At 55.0% G+C, this 17,065-nt stretch overlaps 1 protein-coding gene across 9 annotated transcripts; it reads right to left on the bottom strand.

The window, feature by feature from the left end:
- Positions 1–269: 269 nt before the first annotated feature.
- GOLGA2 (golgin A2) lies at positions 270–16,923 on the bottom strand. 9 transcript variants are annotated; one of them, XM_040225248.1, is made up of 28 exons: positions 16,770–16,911; positions 15,127–15,249; positions 14,099–14,179; positions 10,942–11,058; positions 10,632–10,675; positions 10,466–10,529; positions 10,002–10,061; positions 9,731–9,811; positions 8,903–8,941; positions 8,343–8,405; positions 8,161–8,254; positions 7,964–8,070; positions 6,824–6,882; positions 6,393–6,534; positions 5,456–5,542; positions 5,247–5,354; positions 4,956–5,043; positions 4,525–4,604; positions 4,225–4,482; positions 3,803–3,916; positions 2,924–3,169; positions 2,766–2,841; positions 2,435–2,523; positions 1,935–2,153; positions 1,739–1,841; positions 1,540–1,646; positions 1,313–1,466; positions 270–1,227 (listed from the first exon to the last, which is right to left on the bottom strand). In XM_040225248.1, the coding sequence occupies exons 1-28, from the start codon at positions 16,848–16,850 to the stop codon at positions 1,013–1,015; spliced, it is 3,099 nt and encodes a 1,032-aa protein (XP_040081182.1). In that variant the 5' UTR covers positions 16,851–16,911; the 3' UTR covers positions 270–1,012. The 9 variants fall into 9 exon arrangements, with proteins under 9 accessions (XP_040081182.1, XP_040081186.1, XP_040081181.1 ...); XM_040225252.1 differs by lacking the exon at positions 10,942–11,058 and having other exon boundaries at positions 16,770–16,900; XM_040225247.1 differs by having other exon boundaries at positions 4,225–4,604; positions 16,770–16,900.
- Positions 16,924–17,065: the final 142 nt, after the last annotated feature.

Consider the following 17,065-nt stretch of genomic DNA (forward strand, 5'->3'; position numbering starts at 1 on the left):
TTCAACTTCGAGTCACTCCGCTATTAAGGCAGGATGGCCCCTGTGAGCCCCTTTGGAGTCCCCCTGGGGTCCTCCAGGCTTCACCAGGCAGCAGTGGGTGACAGGCCTCAAAAGATCTCTAACAGCCCCACTGGACATGCCCAGACACCCTGGAGATTGGCACAACTAGAAGCCTGCCCTCTGTTGGCAGGACCTGCTCCCTGTTCAGTGCTCATGGCACAGACCCCAGGACCCAGAGACACAAAAAAGGCACACACCAGGACAAGCAGTATGGCTAAATTCATTTATTCAGAAATAAAAAGAGAAACGAAACAGGAGTCGAATCACCCGGGCACAAACCCGTCCCCGCCTCCACCTACCCTATACTATTAATAAATAAGTTTCCCCAACCCCAAATATTTCATAGAAGTCCCTCCCCATTCACCAGCTCCAACCTCCGCTGAGATACAGGGGTGCTGCCCTACCTCCAGAATATACAAAATGTTACACAGTTACAGTATAAACACTGGGGAGGGAGCCCACTCCGCCACCAGCTTATGTCCTTGCCTGGCCTCAATTTGCCCAACAGTCCCAAGGCCTGTGAGAGTGCTGCCCAGTTGTCAAGCTGGGCAAGGAGGGGGCACTTGGCCCCAAAGTGCCTCTGAATAGAGGATGCATGAGCCCCTCTGAAAGGACTGCTTGGTAGGGGTGAGGAAGCCACCAGGGAGCCCCTGTTCCCCAAGAAGGCCCGCCTCTTAAATAAACTGCCTTTAACTGAGCCTCTGGCTCTTTCTCTTTGGAACTAGTAGCAGTCCAGAGATCAAGACACAGCCCTGGCCAAGATGGCAAGGGGTCTGCACCTGTTTGTCTCCCCTCATTTGACGGGGGGCTTATACCCCCTTCTTCAAGGGTTTCAGCGTGCTAGTCTAGGGATGGGGGGGGCGGCCAGGAAAGAGGGACAAGGAGGCAGGGACAGGCGGGGGCAAAGCCCCCGGCCCCATGTCTGTGGTCTCCGCCTGCCGGCGTCAGGCCACTAGATCACCATGATCTTCACTTCGTCATTGTCGTCAGCTCGGTAGAAGAAAGGGATGCAAGGGTTGCTGCCCAAGCCTGGGTGCTCCTGGGGGTTCTGGATCTCATGCAGCAGCTGCATGATCTGTTGTGCAGTGGGGTTTTCAGGGGTGGTCTGGCCCTGCAGGGTCCCCTGGGGGGGCTCCACATTGTTGGCGAGGCTCACCTCCTGGAGACCTTTGGGGAGAGAGGGCGGCAGAGCTTAGACTGGTGTGCCAGCTCACCCCTGCCTGCCCACCAGTACCCCAAGGGTGCTACTCACCACCCTCATTGTCAGCAGTGCTGGGCTCCTGGCAGGTGTGGGGTGCTGTAGTGGGCTCACCAGCAGATTTCTGGGCAGCCAGGAATTTGCCATACCATTCATTTCGTTCACCCACCAGGCATAAAACCAGTTCCTGGAGCTCCAACAGCTTCACCTGGAGGGAGAAGTACTCAGCAGCCCTGCCGCACCCCACCCCGGCCTGTAGAGTCGGGCAGAAGGACCCCTACCTTCATCTCCTCCTTGTCCTGAGCCAGCCGGCTAATGTATTCCTCCTTCTCCTGATGCCGGGCCTTCAGTACCGCCCTCTGACTCTGATAGAGGGCAATATATTCTCCTGCGGGAGGCGGGGAGGGCAGACGTGGCTCAGATGCAATGTGGTGCTGCCTGCATCCAGCCCCCCGCCCCGGGCCCCGCCTCCCCACTCACCAATAGTGTCCGTCTCTCCAGACAGCTGGATACAGCGATGCTCCAGCTCCTCCACCCGCTCCTTCAGATCCACTTTCTCCTGCATGAGCTCCGTAAAGCGGCCCTGAGGCCAGAAGGGCAGGGTCAGGGCTCAGCAGCGACCTGCCCACAGGGGGCCCCACCCTTCCTGGACCCCAATGGGGGGCAGCTCACGTACCTGCAGCTTGTCCATGGCCACCTGGAGGGCCTGGTGCGCCTCCACGGGCACACTGTCTCCCCCAGTCCTGGGAGCGGGGGCCTCCTTTTCCACCCCGTCCTGGGCTGCAGCTGCCAGGTGGCAGAGGCGCTGGCAGCGCAGCTTCTGCTCCTTCAACTGCCCGCGTAGCCGGGCCTGCTCATCCTCAGCACTGGCCAAGGCCGAGTGGAAGAATTCCACCTGCGGGGGAGAGGGCACACGTGCTTTTGTGGTAGACACGCAGGACCAGAGAGGGGTGGGCGGGCAGGCAGAGAGACATGCCTCTTCTCGGGGTCTCGGGGTGCATGCCTGTGATTGCAGGATGACACGCTGGCTGACCATGGCTCCCAGGGGAGGTTGGGGGACGACCAGAGATGGAGGGAAGAAACCGCAAAGAAGAGTGTCTGAGAGGAACCGCTGGGGGTGGGGTAGGGTGGCGGTGGGGGCAGTGAGACAGGCGAGGAGCGGGGAGGTCCGCTCACCAGGGCCTCTCGGCTCTCCAGCTCCTCCGGCACGCTCAGTTTAGGCCTTGGAGCCTCCTCATCCTGCTCCTCACTGTCTAGTCCATCTCCTGTTGGGGACAGACAGGGGGTCTTCAGACCCCCCGCCCATGGAGGCGGAGCAGGCCTGGAAGAAAGCTCGGAGCCCAGCTCTGCCCCCAACCTCACTCTGCAGCCCAACCAGTGGCCGGGGGAAGACCCGCCGTCCCCGTGGCCTCATCTAACTCAGGGCTGAACAACAACTTGGTGCCATGCTGCCAGACGTCCCCCTGCTCCTCAGGCCAGTGTCCTCCCTCCAGGCCTCCCCACTGACCTTCCCCAGGCACCGCCATGATGGTCAGCTGGGCCTGAAGCTGCTGGTTCTGCTGGTTGGCAGCTTCCAGGCGCTCCTAAGGGGCCAGGGAAGAGAGTGAGGAGGGACACAGGCCACAGGCCTTCCCTCTCAGGGGCCCAGCGCCCTGACGCCCTCACCTGGGTCTCCTGTAGCTCCCGGTGGGCCACCTCCATCGCCACCTTGCCCTGGACTTCCTCGTGCTGCAGCCGGTCCATGAGCTGGGTCTGCAGTAGCACCTGCTTGTGCAGCGCCTCCTTCTCCGAGGCCAGCTGCAGGTAGGCGGCCACGTGCAGCTGGTAGGCGACCACGTAATGCTGCAGGTGGTTCAGGTACTCGTCCCGCTGCTGCTGCAGATCTTGAACCTCCTGGCCCTTCACCTCCACCTGCAGGCAGACCCCGGGGGGTGAGGGCAGGGGGTGGCTTGCTTCCACAGTCTGAGCCCCTGGGCCGGGGAGGCCGGGCACAGACCCCTCGGTCAGAGACGGACACTGCGCAGGGCTTTGCCAGCTGCCCGGCTCCCGGCTTCCTCGTTCAGAGCCCCGTGCCGCCTTCACCCAGCCTCACCCCTCATAGCAAGCGTCTTTCTATCTTAACTCGAGGCTATGGATGAGTGGAAAAGCAGAACAGCTTTGCCGGCCAACAGCTGTGAGGTCCACCCTTGAATGCCTGCGGCTTTCCCTGCAGGATTCTCCTTTAATCCCCAATGCTTCTAGGAGAAAAATACTAACTTCCTTTTAATATAAGGAAACTGAGCCTTAGAGATGCAAGGTTGGAATTCAGGGCTGAACCCAAGGAGCTAGCCACCGTATGTCCCTTTTCTCTAATTACGGGCTTGGATGCCTCTAGCAGGGACAAGGATCTACGGCATAGGGCTACCTAACTCTGAAAGTCAGAGGCCAGGGGGTAATCAGTCACAGGCTCTGAAGGACCCCAAGGTCACCTGTTCTGGCTGCCCCCCACACCCCTGCCTTGGGGGGTGCCTGTCTCCTAGCCCTTCCTTTGGGGGCGGGGGTTACCGTCTCCTTCAGCTCCCCCAGCTTCTCCTGCAGCTGGCCCAGCTTCTTGGCCAGCTCCTTCTTGACGTGCTGCTCGGACTGTAACGCACTGGTAATCTCCATGTTCTCATTGGACTGCACAGAGAGGGGCAGTGAGTGGCCACCCAACGCAGCTGGTGACTCCAGAATCTGGTGTCCAGCTCCCACAGCTCAGGGAAGTGTGGAGCCAGGTAGGAAAGTCCACCCACCTCCACACCCTCCCACATCCCTCCAACCGGGGCTTTCTGGCTCCGAGGGTGCCTTTGTGGGCACCAGGCATGAAAGGTCCATATCACCCATTTCACAGGTGGGAAAACCAAGGCTGCTAGAGGGGTTAAGTGTCTCACCCCACCCCCAAAGGGCTTAGCTAGGGAGGAGTGGGCTGGGCAGGCGGGGCTGCGCACCAGCCTGACGAATCCATTCTGCAGCTCGGCCAGCTGCTCCTTGAGCTCGCGGTTCTGGGAGAGTGCGCGGCTGATGGTGGTGCGGTCACTCTGCATGCTCTCCAGAATCTGCTTGCGCTCCTCTGCCTGCTCCCCCCAGCACTCGGCCTCTCGCTCCAGCTCCAGCAGCCGCTTCTCCTGCTCCTGATTCAGGTGACTCAGACTTTCGTTGTCCTTAACCTGCGCCTGCAGCTCCCCAGCCAGGCTCTCTAGTTCCTTCTGGAGCTGCTCAGTCTCCGCCTGGAGCCGCTCAGTCTCTGCCTGGAGCCGCTCAGTCTCTGCCTGCAGCCACTGTTCTGCCTCCGAGGGCCCTGCCGGGGCCTCCTGGGGCAGGGGCGCAGCTGAGGAAGGGAGCACACCATCAGGGTCTCTTGGCTGGGCTGCGTCCAAAGCACCCTCTTTGGGGTCCAGAGCTCCTAACTCGGCCTCCTTGCCCCCAATCTTGGATTCCTGGCTCAATCTTTCAAGATACGTTCAGAGCTCCTTATGCTTCAGACCACAGTGGGCACACTTCACCCCTTTTTTTGCAGATGGGGACACTGAGGCTCAGAGACGTTGCAAGCCTTGCCAACTGCTGGTATGGACCTCTTTCCCTGGGCCATGATGCCCTTCCATCCACCCACCTCCATCTCAGCCACCCTCATCAGCCCCAACACCGGCCTCCATCCCCAGGTCCCTGGGGCCCAGCTCACCGATCTGGTTCCTCAGTTCGGCCAAGCTGGTCTCCAGCTCCTGAGCCTGACACACACTGCGCTCCTTTTCTTCCTTCAACTTACTCATCTGCTCAAAGCACCGAGATGGGGGCGGGGGCGCACACGGAAGGAGAGGTCAAGTAAGGGCTGGGTGACCGTACCTCTGTCCACCCCCACCTCCAGATACACACGTCCACCTCCAGCTATGCACAGCAAATGACACGATGCCCAGGAAGACCAAGGGACCTATCCAAGGTGGAGGGGGCAGGGGGACCGAAGGCCACGCCTCACCTGCTCCAGCACCTGCTGCATCTTCTGCTGCCATACGGCACTCTCCTCCTTCAGGCTTGCCACATACTGGTCTCTCTCTGCCTGCAGCTGCTTCAGCACATCCTTCAGCTGTGAGAGGGGCGCAAAGTTAGCAGGGGCTGTCACGGGGGGGCCTCACCTGCTCCTGGTCACCTGGGGTCTCCTGTACCCCTCCCTCTGTAAAGCCTCACCTGCTCCACGTGGGTCTCCAGCTGTGCCCTCTCCTCCAGGGCCTGCTGTAACTGCTGGCTGCTATCAGGGGCAGGCTGACTAGAAAACTGGATGGTGAAAAACGAGGTTAGATCAGGGGGCCCAGGCTGATCCATGCAACGCCTACCCCCAAAAGGTCAACGTACAACTCAGGGTTATCCTTAATATCGTTAGTACCATGTCTACAAGCTTTATTTTCACTAAATACTCAACGTGAACAATTCTGATAGTAAGTGTTCAAAGTTCTCCAAACCTCCCCAGTCCAATGTGTATCCTTCTTGACCCTTTTCCACAGGTATGCAAACATGCTTCACTGATGCATAGTACCAGGGATAGTATCATATATGGTTCTGCAACTTAATTTCACTTTGCTGAAAACAAGATAACTTTTAAGTTTTTATAATGGTTACGTAGTACTCCAATATATGAACGTGGCATACTTTAACCATACCCTTACAGGTGGCACGAAGGCAGAAATTTGCTGGGCATGCCAAAACAATGAAGAAGAAACTGACCTGGGTACTGTCTACCTGGAGGCTTGGCATCCGAGAGGAAGGAAGCAGAAACTCATGGGCTGGCCTTACAACTATTGGTTTGGTCAAAAAGTTTGTTCAGGTTTTTCCATGCAATGTTATGGAAAAACTCGAAGGACCTTTTTGGCCAACCCAACATCATAAAACAATGGTTTTCAACTAGGATCCTTTAAAATATATATATATATATGTAAATAAATAAGCCGTATCAGATTCCTGAGATCTGGGCAAGGTCCTACTTTTTCTCTTATCTCTAGAGAAGTCTATGGCAGAACCAGAACAAGGATCCAAACTTTCTGGTTCCTGGTCGGAGGGCACCACAATGACCCTGAGAGGCCCTGGCCCTGCCAGGTGGGGCCTGCACACCCCAGGGCTTCAGCCCCACCTGCTGCAGCAGCAGCTCCGACATCTCCAGCTTCTTCTGCAGCTCCTCCATGCCCAGCTGCATGGCTGACTTCTCTATCACCAGGAGCCGCAGCTTCTCCTCCAGCTCTGAGTTTTGCTGCTTCAGGTCCTCGTTGTTCTTACTGCAGCCAGAGGTGATGGAGGGAGGTGTGAGTACTGAATAGAGAGGAACGCTCCCATGATCCACCCACTACTCCTGCCATAAAAGTCTCTTTGGAAGGGACCCTAGCACCAGAAGTCTCAAGTGGCAGCCCAGAGAGAAGACACGAGCTGCCTGAGGCCATAGCAGGGGTTGGGGCGTGGCTGACTGACAGCCTGGCTCTGCACACGTCCAAACATGTACCCTCTTTCTCACCCCATTCCCTTGGATCTCCCCCACTTCCCAGTCCCCCCCATAACCCCACATCCTACTTGTTCTTATATAATTCCAGCTTGAGGGCATCTCGCTCTCTGGTTAATTCTTTGTTGTACTGCGAACACAGAAAGGCGAGGTCAGGAGAAGGCAGGCGGAAAATGCAGCCCAACAACAGCAACAGAACGACTCCCAGCAACACGTCCTCACCTGGTGTGAGGCCTTTACGTTTGTTCAAAGCTCATCCAAGCTCACGCTCTCCTTTGGTTTTAGTAAGGACTCGGGAAGGTTGGAAGAGGAAGGTGGGGCGGTCTGACTCTGGACTGGCCACCATTTTCACTGTTAGCAGCATCACCTCTGAACCTTTTCTGAACACTTTCTTAGCCAACATTCCCATTTCCAACTCACAGTCACCGTGGAGGCAGCTGCTATCTCCATTTTATCAGTGAGTGGGGAATATTAGAGGTTAAGGAGCTCGCCTAAAATCACTTAGACCTGGGATTCTTCAACCTTGTTTTCAGCCCTGGGGTTGGGGCATGACCATGAGGGATGGATTAAATTGCATTGTAATCTTTTGTTCATTTTTTGAATGGATGGGACATTCACTTAGCCCCAAACTCAGAAGGTACAAAAGCGACAGGTCTCTAAGCCACCCGATTCCTCTCCCTTGGGCTTTTTAAAAATATTTATTTATTTGGCTGCGCTGGGTCTTAGTTGCAGCATGTGGGATCTAGTTCCCCCCTGCACTGGGAGCACACAGTCTTAGCCTCTGGACCACCAGGGAAGTCCCTTCCTTGGGTTTTATATGAGTCCTTTCCGACATGTCATATATATTCCACACATGTACTTCTCCCTTTTTAGTGTGGTCATGGACTAAAAATACTGACCTGAACCTTCACAGCCTGAACACCCAGCACCTGAGCCAGAGCCCATGCAGTTAAAGGCAGGGCTGGCTGGCACTCAGGGTCTGGGCTCATCTAGTGCTCGCTCTAGGTGGCACTCCCCAGCCCCTCCCCACAACTCGCCCATGGCAACCAACTCGTGTCCAGATCGCGTTTCACAACCACACAACTCTAACGCAGCAAGAAACGGACAATGCTACCGTCTGGGCAGCCAGTCATTCCATCCTGCTGGAGAGACCTTTAGGCTCACAACCCTTCCACGTGACCTCCAGGGGATGGGCAGGCTGCTGGGCTCACCCTGTCGGCCTGCTTCTGCTGCGTGGAGACGGCAGACAGTGTCCGCTCCAGCTCTCCCACACGCTGCCTGGAAGACTGCAGGCGGTTAGCAAGATCCTCTGACTCCCCTGAAATGACAGCAGAGAGAGGAAGTCCAGAGAAGGAATCCCACCAAAGGCCTAGCCAGCCCAAGGGTAAAAGGGTGCCTAGATTCCTACCTGCTTTCTGTCTGGCTGCCTGCTGGGTGTGAGCCAGGGCTGTCTGTAACTCCGTCTTCTCTGACACCAGAATCCCGATAGTCTGAATGTGGACCTTTGGGAGAAAGGCCAAATGAGTGCTGACAATGTGGAAAAGCAATGTTTCCTGGGGGCCACAAGGGACCCTGGAAGAGTCTGCTCACCTGCAGCTGCTCTCGCAGAGCCCCTTGTTCCTTTGCGAGCTTCTGCTCAAATTCCTTCTTTTCCTGCAGAAAGAGAGAAGAAACAACTCTTACTGGGAGGAGGCAAAAGTGAAAGAGAAAAGGACATGTGCCCCGCCCAGGGATGCCACCACAGGCCCAGGACAGGCCCACAAATGAGAACAGATAATCGGCGCCCCGGGAGTGGAAGACGGGCGAGGAGGCAAAGGGGGAAGCCCCCTATTCCTCCAGGCTGTCAGCAGCCAAGAGGAGAATGGTCCTCTACATCTGAATCCTCCCTCAAACCCATCAGCCATGGGTTGTTTAGTCGCTAAGTTGTATCTGACTCTTTTGCGACCCCATGGACTGTAGCCCGAAAGGCTTCCTCTGTCCCTGGGATTTCCCAGACAAGAACAATGGAGTGGGTTGCCACCTCCTTCTCCAGGGGATCTTCCTGACCCAGGGGTTGAATCCTCATCTCCTGCTCTGGCAGGTGGATTCTCTACCACTGAGCCACCAGGGAAGCCCCATTAACCATGGAAGAAACAAAGAAACTGCATTACTTTTTCCAGCTGATCCAAAGTTTCCTGGTTCTCTTGTTTCTGTGGGGAGAGGCAAAGGAAGGTGACTGAGGTTGTCCTCCTTCCCCTCGATCCTCAGACCAAGGAGGAGGGGCCGCAGGCAGGGGCCAGGAAGGGGTTAGAAAGGGAGGGTTCACAGGGACACAAACGAATGAACGCTTCTCAAGCTAAGAGACTTTGAGCCTTGGCAGGTTTTGCTCATGGCTACCGCAGCGAGAGTCTGGATCTGATTCCCTTGAAGGGACAATGACATAAACCTCTAGAAATGGAGTCTGAGAAGGTGAAGACCACCCTCTGCCAGCTCGCACTCAAGAAATGTTTGCTGAGCAAACACACCACAGGCCAGGTTCTGTTCTTAACAACACCGATACATGAATGAAAAGGACCTTGAAACCTTTTTTTGGGCTTAAAAGGGACCTTGGACACCCTCTGATTCTACCTCCTCAGGAAACTAAAGGCCAAGGAGGAGAGGTGACTTGTCCAAGGTCGAAGTCAGAACAAATCAGGGGCCGGGTCAGGGCTGGAACACACCAGTCAAGCTAGTGCCTCCCCTACAGGCAACAGACCCATGGCAAGGTGGGGAGGACTCGAGCAGAGGCGTCTGGAGAACAGAACAGGCAAAGAGGGCAGCCACAGAGAGAGCCATGCTGCATGCCATGCTCCGGGGTCCCTCCAGCTGAGGCCTAGGCCTCCCAGCACCCCCTTCTCCCCTGGCACCAGGGACCCCCAGCCCCTTTCTTCAAGAGCCCCAAGGTGAGACCGGAGCCCCATACTGGCAGCATGGATCAGGGGACAACACCGGACTCTTACCAATTCCTCTATCTTGCTACTGAGTTGTTTGTTTTTTAGATTGCTGGAGTCCAGGGCTACTGATAGTTCTTGGTACCGGCTCTGAGGCGCATGCAGAGAGGAGGAGGAAGTTGTGGAGAAGGGGTGGGGGAGAGGTAGAGAGAGCAATCATTAGGGTTGGGGGGTGTCTGGGCTGTCTCAGCTGGGTGGGGCACCCAGCCCCCGCCACGGGAGGAGGTGGGGGGCAGGGCTGGCCTGCAGGGTCACTGGGCCAAGGTGCAGGCCCACTTACCTCCAGATTCTTTATATTAGCAGGAGATGCTAGGCCCTCCCCATTGATGTAAGACGAAGACTAGGAGAGATGAAAGGGCTCACATGGAGATGTTCTCTGACCCCCTCCAGCATCTTGCCTTCCCCATCAACTGGCAACATTTCCTCTTCTGCCTAACTTGCCTCCTGCCCCTTAATCCCTGCCTGTGCCAGTTTCTCCTGGTTCTTAGCTCCCCCTTGTCCCTCCCCTCCCAAAGAGCTCTCATTTGTAGGATCAAACGATGTAACCAATCTCATCGTCCAACCCCTTCATTTGTATGGCTTCAAACAGGAGACTCAGAGAAGGAATGATCAGCTAAACATTATCCAGCCAAGCTGCCCGGTCCCGGGATCTTCCCTTCCTTTGGGGAGTCTCTGCCTCAGTTTCTTTCTATCATATTTTTCCCTCCTACTCTAACCCATGCCGAGCTCCAGTTTTCGGGGTACCTCGGACACAAGACCGTTGAGCTGCTGAGATAGCTGTCGCAGGCTCTCGGTGGATGAAAAGGATCTGAGGATGAACATAGCAGTCAGGGGTGCAGAAGGCTCGATGGGAAAGGGGGGGTCACGGGGCGGTGGCCTAGGGACTGGTGCCCCCGTGGGAGACACTCACGTGCTTTTGTCAATGGGACCAGAATCGTTGTCGGCATCATGGTTCTGTTTGGGAAAAACACAGGAATCGGTCATTCAAGTTTTAGTAGGAACCACCTACAGGCACCAAGCTCATTCCGACCACTTTCCACCTCCCTGAAGCTTAAGGGGAGTCTGGTTTTGGGCTCCCCCATCCCAGTCCTCAGGAAGGGCACCTGGCTCACAGAGCCAAGATACCTGGGAAAGAAGGACGAGGGTCCACAGGAGGTCCAGTCCTCCGGGAAACAGGAGGGGGTGAACACGGAGCGGGCCAAGGGGGAAGAGGCACAAACCTGAGTTGGTGCCATGCTAGTGACACGGGGGGGACTAGCGCTGGGGGGAGGGACACCGCCAGGCGACACGGTGTCATCAGCAGATGGTGTAGCAGGAGCGGCGCGGTCTTTGGGCGCCTGTCACAGAACAGAGAGGGGGTGAGGGGGCCATGCAGGGCAGAGAGCGCCTTGCTGTCATGAGTGCAGCGGGGCAGAGCTGGCAGGACCGGTGTTGAGCAGTTGTGACAGTCACCCGTGCTGGGAGCCACGCGGGGGTGTGGCTACGGCCCGCCTAGAACTCGGGCCATTCTGCCGCCTTCTGGACCGAGGCTCAGGGCGAGGGCAGTGAGGCCTGCCTCCTGAACATGGAGCGTGTTCCTGACTGTGGAGCTCAGTCAGAGGCAGGGCCAGGCTGCCCTCTGGCAGCCGCAGCAGGTAAGAGGAAAGTGTGCCGGGTCAGGGAGAAGCAGGCGTTGCTTTTCCAGAGGGTCAGTCTGTGCCAGACTGCTGGGACCCTGCTGGGCAGAACGTGGCAGTGATAAAGGAAGAGAGCATCTGCCTCCTCCTTCTTGCTCTCCCTTCCATCCCTCCTCCCAACCACTGGGTGTGTCCTCGAGTCATGCCTTTTTTGGGAAAGAAGCCGCCAAACAAGAAGGCTCCTCCTGCCCCTGGAGGTGGAAAGAAAACTGTGGCCACTACCCCACCCCAAGTTCCTAGCTCCTAAACACCTACCCAACCAAAAACAGCTGAGAAACCAGACAGAAGACGTCTACTCTTGGCCTCCTGGAGAAGAATTGTGGGTTTGAGGACCAGGGGCCACAGAGAAGTCCGCTCTTCCCCCACCCAGGTGGATTCACCTGCTTGACTGGAGCCCCACTCGGCCTCTCGCCAGGCTCAGGCCTGACTGACATGGAGTCCAAGCCGCTGGCTCCTGAGAGCTACCATTCAACAGGTGAGACTGCAGAGGACTGACCAGCTGAAGCTTCACCAGGGAAGAGAGCCAGGCAGCCAAGGCCTGGCCAGCCAAGGGGGATCTGGAAGGGAGAGGCTGCACCTCTCCTGAGGGAAAAGGCAGCCTGCTCTCTGGATGCCGCAGCCCTGGCCTCTGAAAACTCAAATCTACTGCCCGCCTTAGAGCAAGCGCCACAGAGCCTGGGGAGTTGAAGAAGAATCAAACTGTTGGCATGGTAACTGTCCTCACTGTGACCTCTGACCCCAGAACCTGGTGTTGCCTTGCCAACCTGTACTCCTGAATCTAATAGGTAAGCGTAGGGGTTCGAAAGCTGGTGAGGTGTGAGACTTCAGTGGGGGCGCAGGGGGAGCACACTCTTAGCCATGGGCCCTGGGGAGCCCCGGGTCCCTCCTGGCATCTTGGCGCCCAAGGATCCCTAGCATTAGAAACAAGAGAGCTCAGAAGGGGAAAGAAGGACTTGTCTGAAGACTGAAATATACAGAATATGACAATTTAGTGAACAACCAAGTTATTTCATAACTTTGAATCATAAAACTAAGTATGGAATTTCAAAAATCACTGTCCACTCCCCTCAAATGTCCCATTCCATTAAAAAATTAAAAAAAAAAACCACTTTTTTCTATCCATTATTGCTTATTTCTGGGAATGTCATCAGCTCTGCCTAGGATACTGTAATCACAGGCCTAGTTTTTTGTTTTGTTTTGTTTTTACTAGAGTAGAAAACTTAAGTGGGAAACAGTTATTGATATAGAGAGGATTTTAAAACAACAAGAAAGGGAACTTCCCTGGTGGTCCAGTGGTTAAGACTCCATGCTTCCAATGCAAAGGACATGGGTTTAATAATCCCTGGTTGGGGAACTAAGATCCCACAAGCTATGCAGTGCAGCAAAAAAAAAAGTATGACAAATAAAACAAGAAGGGAACAGGGGGTTATGGGTCTTTATTTCCAGGAGAGCAGACGGATGCGGGCCAGGGCTTCGGGACTCCTGGAGGCCCATGTTCCCTCCCTGGGCCACCCAGCGTCTCCTCTGAGAGCCAACAGGGTGAGTCACAGCACCTGGACAGACCTGAGTGACTGGGTGTGAGCAGTCCTGATGACTGAAGACTCTCTCACCCCAGCCACCAGGGCCCTGGCCCCACCCCTCTCCCCCTGCCCATCTCCAGCAGGACCTGGCCCCCTTCCACCCTACTCCTCTGGCCTTGGGAGATGTTCCCCAAGGAAGTTAATTAAGGAGGAAGTGCCAACATCATGTCTGGAGGAGGTCAGCTCCTAGTCCAGGTGCATCCCAGGTTCCCCTTCTTTCTGGAAAATACTCTGTGAGCTCATAGTCCTGGTGGTTACCTGTGACCACATCCTCTGCCTGGGTCCCCTACTCGCAAAATGGATGAATGCTCCCCACTTCTAATCCTCAAACCAGCTTCAAATGCCACCCTCTCCAGCCTGGAATCCATTTAGGATGAACCTCTGCCTCAGTTGAGCATTTGGAATGCCGCCACGTCCTGGCTTGCTTCTTTCACCTGTTTTCTCCAGCACCTAGTACTAGCTGCCTGCTTTCAATGTCCCACTGAATACAGTTGTGTCCAGTGAATTTTTAAGGGAACAGGGGCAGAATGTCCTGATCACTCATGTGTTTGGTGAACCTCACATCCCTTACAGTGAGTTCCACTGAAAAAATAACCTCAATCCTTGTAACTATTATAAAGTAAGCTCCTTTTCTCTTAACACTACATTCCTTACTGCCAAAGCAAAAGGAACTGATGAACTGAAAAAAAAAAAAAAAATCACAAATTGCTTTGTGGTCTACTGGTCTTTTGGGGACAGATGCCCAGGGGGCAAGACTTGAAGGTATGGTTTTATTTAACCTCTCCTAGTCTGAGAACACCACCGGGCGTTCAAACTGAAGGCTCAAAGAGCCCTAATCCCACACACCTACTCCAGAAACTATTCCCAAGTTACCTTTAACCTCCAAGGAGCATCTCACCTTCTCCAAGACGATAAAAGATGGTGGGGGCAGGGTTGAGGGGGAGGCAAGGGGAAGAACCCAATCAACCAAGCAGGTCAAACAGCAGACGTGAACAGGCCAAGGGTTAATGACAGCAACATAAAATAAGCCAGAGACAAAGTCTCCCCCACAACAAAGACGCCTCAGGGCATGCAGAGCTGGGAGGGAGCAAGCCAGAGAGGGGGTCTTGGCACTGCCTCACCTTCCACTTGTCCAATGGGGGGATCGCTACCCCATTGGAGCGGTTAAGGTCGGACACCAGCACCTCCAGAATGTCCTGAATCTACAGGAGGCGAAAAGGGAAAAACAAGGGCAGGGGAAAAAGAGAAAAGTGGCTTAGAGAGGCAAGAGAGTCAAGGAAGGAAGAAGACACAGTTTGGGGCAATGGAATGCTGGAGAAGAGAGAAAGGGGTCAAAAGCGATCAATACAGGCCTGGGTCATTTTTCCAAGTAGCCACTTGCTGCCTTGCCAAAGGCAGAAATCAAGGGAAACAAACAAATGGAGAAGTCCCCTGAACAATGCAGTCACAGAGTTCCTCAGATGAACAACGCAGCTCTTAATAGCTTCTTAGACCCTCAGGCCTAGACTTTTAAAAACCAGACTTCAGGAACAGGGTCCACTTGAACAAAGTGGCGGGAGAGGGGCTACAGCTAAAAAATAAGCTTGAAAGGCAATAATCTGATCCACCAGTATCATTTTACAGATGAGGAAACTGAGGCCCAGGGGAGAAAGTGATTTTCCCAGGGCCACCCAGCAAGCTGGTGGCAGAGATGGTCTCCTAACCCAAGTGCCTGAGGCCCTCTCCTCACCACACTCTGGGGCTCTACTGGGGCCTCTAAATGGAAAGTCTGAGGGCAAGCAGCTGCCTGGCTTTCCCCGTGAGGCTGGGGAAGAGCACCAGCACAGTTAAGTCAACTAGCAACTACACTTTATTCAAAGTTTACTCTGCACCAGGCCCTGTTTTAGGGGATTATAATAAAAATGACGACAACCTCATTTCAACTTCCTTGGTGTAAGACAGTATTACTCCAATTTTACTAATGTGGAAACAAGAGATCCAATGAGCTTAAACAATTTGCCCAAAACCATATCCCTTGCAGAGGGAGAGGGAGAATTCAAACCCAAACTTCTTAGCCAATATCTGACGTTTCTTCCACAATCTTAACCACTACCCTCTACTGTTGCCCGTTGAGTGCCTCATCCCCGGAAGGCGGTCAGGCAAGACTCACATCCTCAGGTGACGGACAATCACCAGAAGTGGTTGTCTCAGGGCTACTGCCATTCTTGATCTTTCTTTTTTTCTTAGCTCCTGCAGGAACACCAGGGCTGTTCTTCTGCTGATACTCCCTTAACTGTAAAAAGGAAAAGCAGTGAGGCTCATGAGAACTATACGCCCCCTGGATCCACATCCTACTTTACAAAGTTTACAAAATACTCTTCGCCTTCTGATTTAATGCCACAACCACCCTACAAGGGCTGTCGTCCTCAGTGACTTGAAATGGACTGATAACGTGGCTAGGAGCAAAAGGTGGCAATGAAAAGCAACAACAGAATTTAAACTCAGCCTTCTGACTCCGAGTTCTGGGATTACAACATCAATCAGCAGCTGCTAGGGGCCAAAATCAGCAGCAGCAGAGGAAATGTAATCATTTAATCAGACATCAGGGTCCCTTCTTCCATCTCTATTAGAGCTGCACACCAGTACTTCTCAAAATTTTACATCAATGCATCCTGATGGCAGAAGGTAGAGAAGACACACACCCCTAGTGATTCTGGAAACATAACCGAAAGAGGACAACCCAAACACATTTCAGAGAGAAGTCCATTATAATCATACAAATCTACGCAAATGTCATCCCTACGTCTATTAGTATAAAAGGTTTTTTCTCTCTCAAGAAAATCAAGCAAAACTGACCCATCAGTCCCATATTTATCCTGTGGCACTTGGGCTGCCCCACGTTGAGGTGATGATTTGTGAAAGATTCCCAGTTGTAAAGTTCAGGTTCCCTGGATGTGCTCTTCAGAGGAGCACTGAATGCTGAGTGACGGGCCCTCTAGTCTCAGAATCATGGAAAATTAGAATGTGAAGTAGAAACTTCCGATTAAAAATGTGAAAGTCTCTCTGGATAGAGACCTGGGAGAAAACCAAACACCTTCTCCCCATGGCCACCCAGAAATACTGTCAATGTTTGGAGATCACTGGGGGAAGTGTAGGCTTTTTACATCAAACGATGGGGGTACAGTCTAGAGGTGAGGGAGCATGAAACCCAGGTCCGATCTAGGTCCCACAGGCCCCCGAGTCCCCTTTTTGAAGCTGGTGCCGCGACCCTGAGAGACCGGAAAGGATGTGAAAACACAGTGGGAACTGGGTGGTAAAATTTAACACCGAGTTTTCTAGGCACTAATGACAGTTCCGAGGGGCATTATGACGTAGCCACATGGCACTCATCCCTACCAACGCCCGAGCAGCAGCTCCGCGTTGAGTCGGGGGGCGGGGGGCGGTTGGTGGCGGGGGAGGGGGGCGGATGCAAAGGCCAGGACCGAGGTTTTCGGAGTCCACGAGTTACGGAGACCAGGGAGCTGCGGAGGTGCGGTTCCGGGCGACAGGAGACGAAGGCCAAGCCTGGTGTCGGAAGCCCCGGGGGTCACCGGCCCAAAGTCACCTGGGGGTGACGAGTGAAGGCGGCGGAGACTGGCCAGCCGGGGGGCGGAGGGGTAGCGGGGGGCGGGACTGGCTGCGAAGACTTTGTTGGGGGTGGGCCCGCCAAGGGGCGCCGAGGGGCTCACCCCGTTGCCTTGGAGGCAGCACAGAAACTCTGGCCATGCCCGGCCTTCGGAGGGGTCAGGGAGCCGCGAGCCCGCACGTTTTTACCTTTTTCTTGGCCGCAGCCAATTTGCTCTGTCGGGTTTCTTCCGACATCCCGGGACGGGGCGGGGGAAGGGGGGGCCACATCAGCACGATCCCGTCAACCTCTGCGGAATCACTTCCGGCAGCCACCGCGCCGCGGTGCCACTCAGCCAAGAGAAGGCGGCTCCGGGGCGGTGCTAGGAGGCCGCGGTGTCGGGGTGGCCTCAGTTCTCTAACCCCATTGGATAATAGGAAAGATACGGGGCGGAGACGCACGGCTAAAGCCGCCGCTTCGCCCGAAAGAGAGGGTGGAGTCACAA

Source organism: Oryx dammah, unplaced genomic scaffold (assembly GCF_014754425.2).
Source record: "Oryx dammah isolate SB20612 unplaced genomic scaffold, SCBI_Odam_1.1 HiC_scaffold_25, whole genome shotgun sequence".
Taxonomy (NCBI): Eukaryota; Metazoa; Chordata; class Mammalia; order Artiodactyla; family Bovidae; genus Oryx; species Oryx dammah.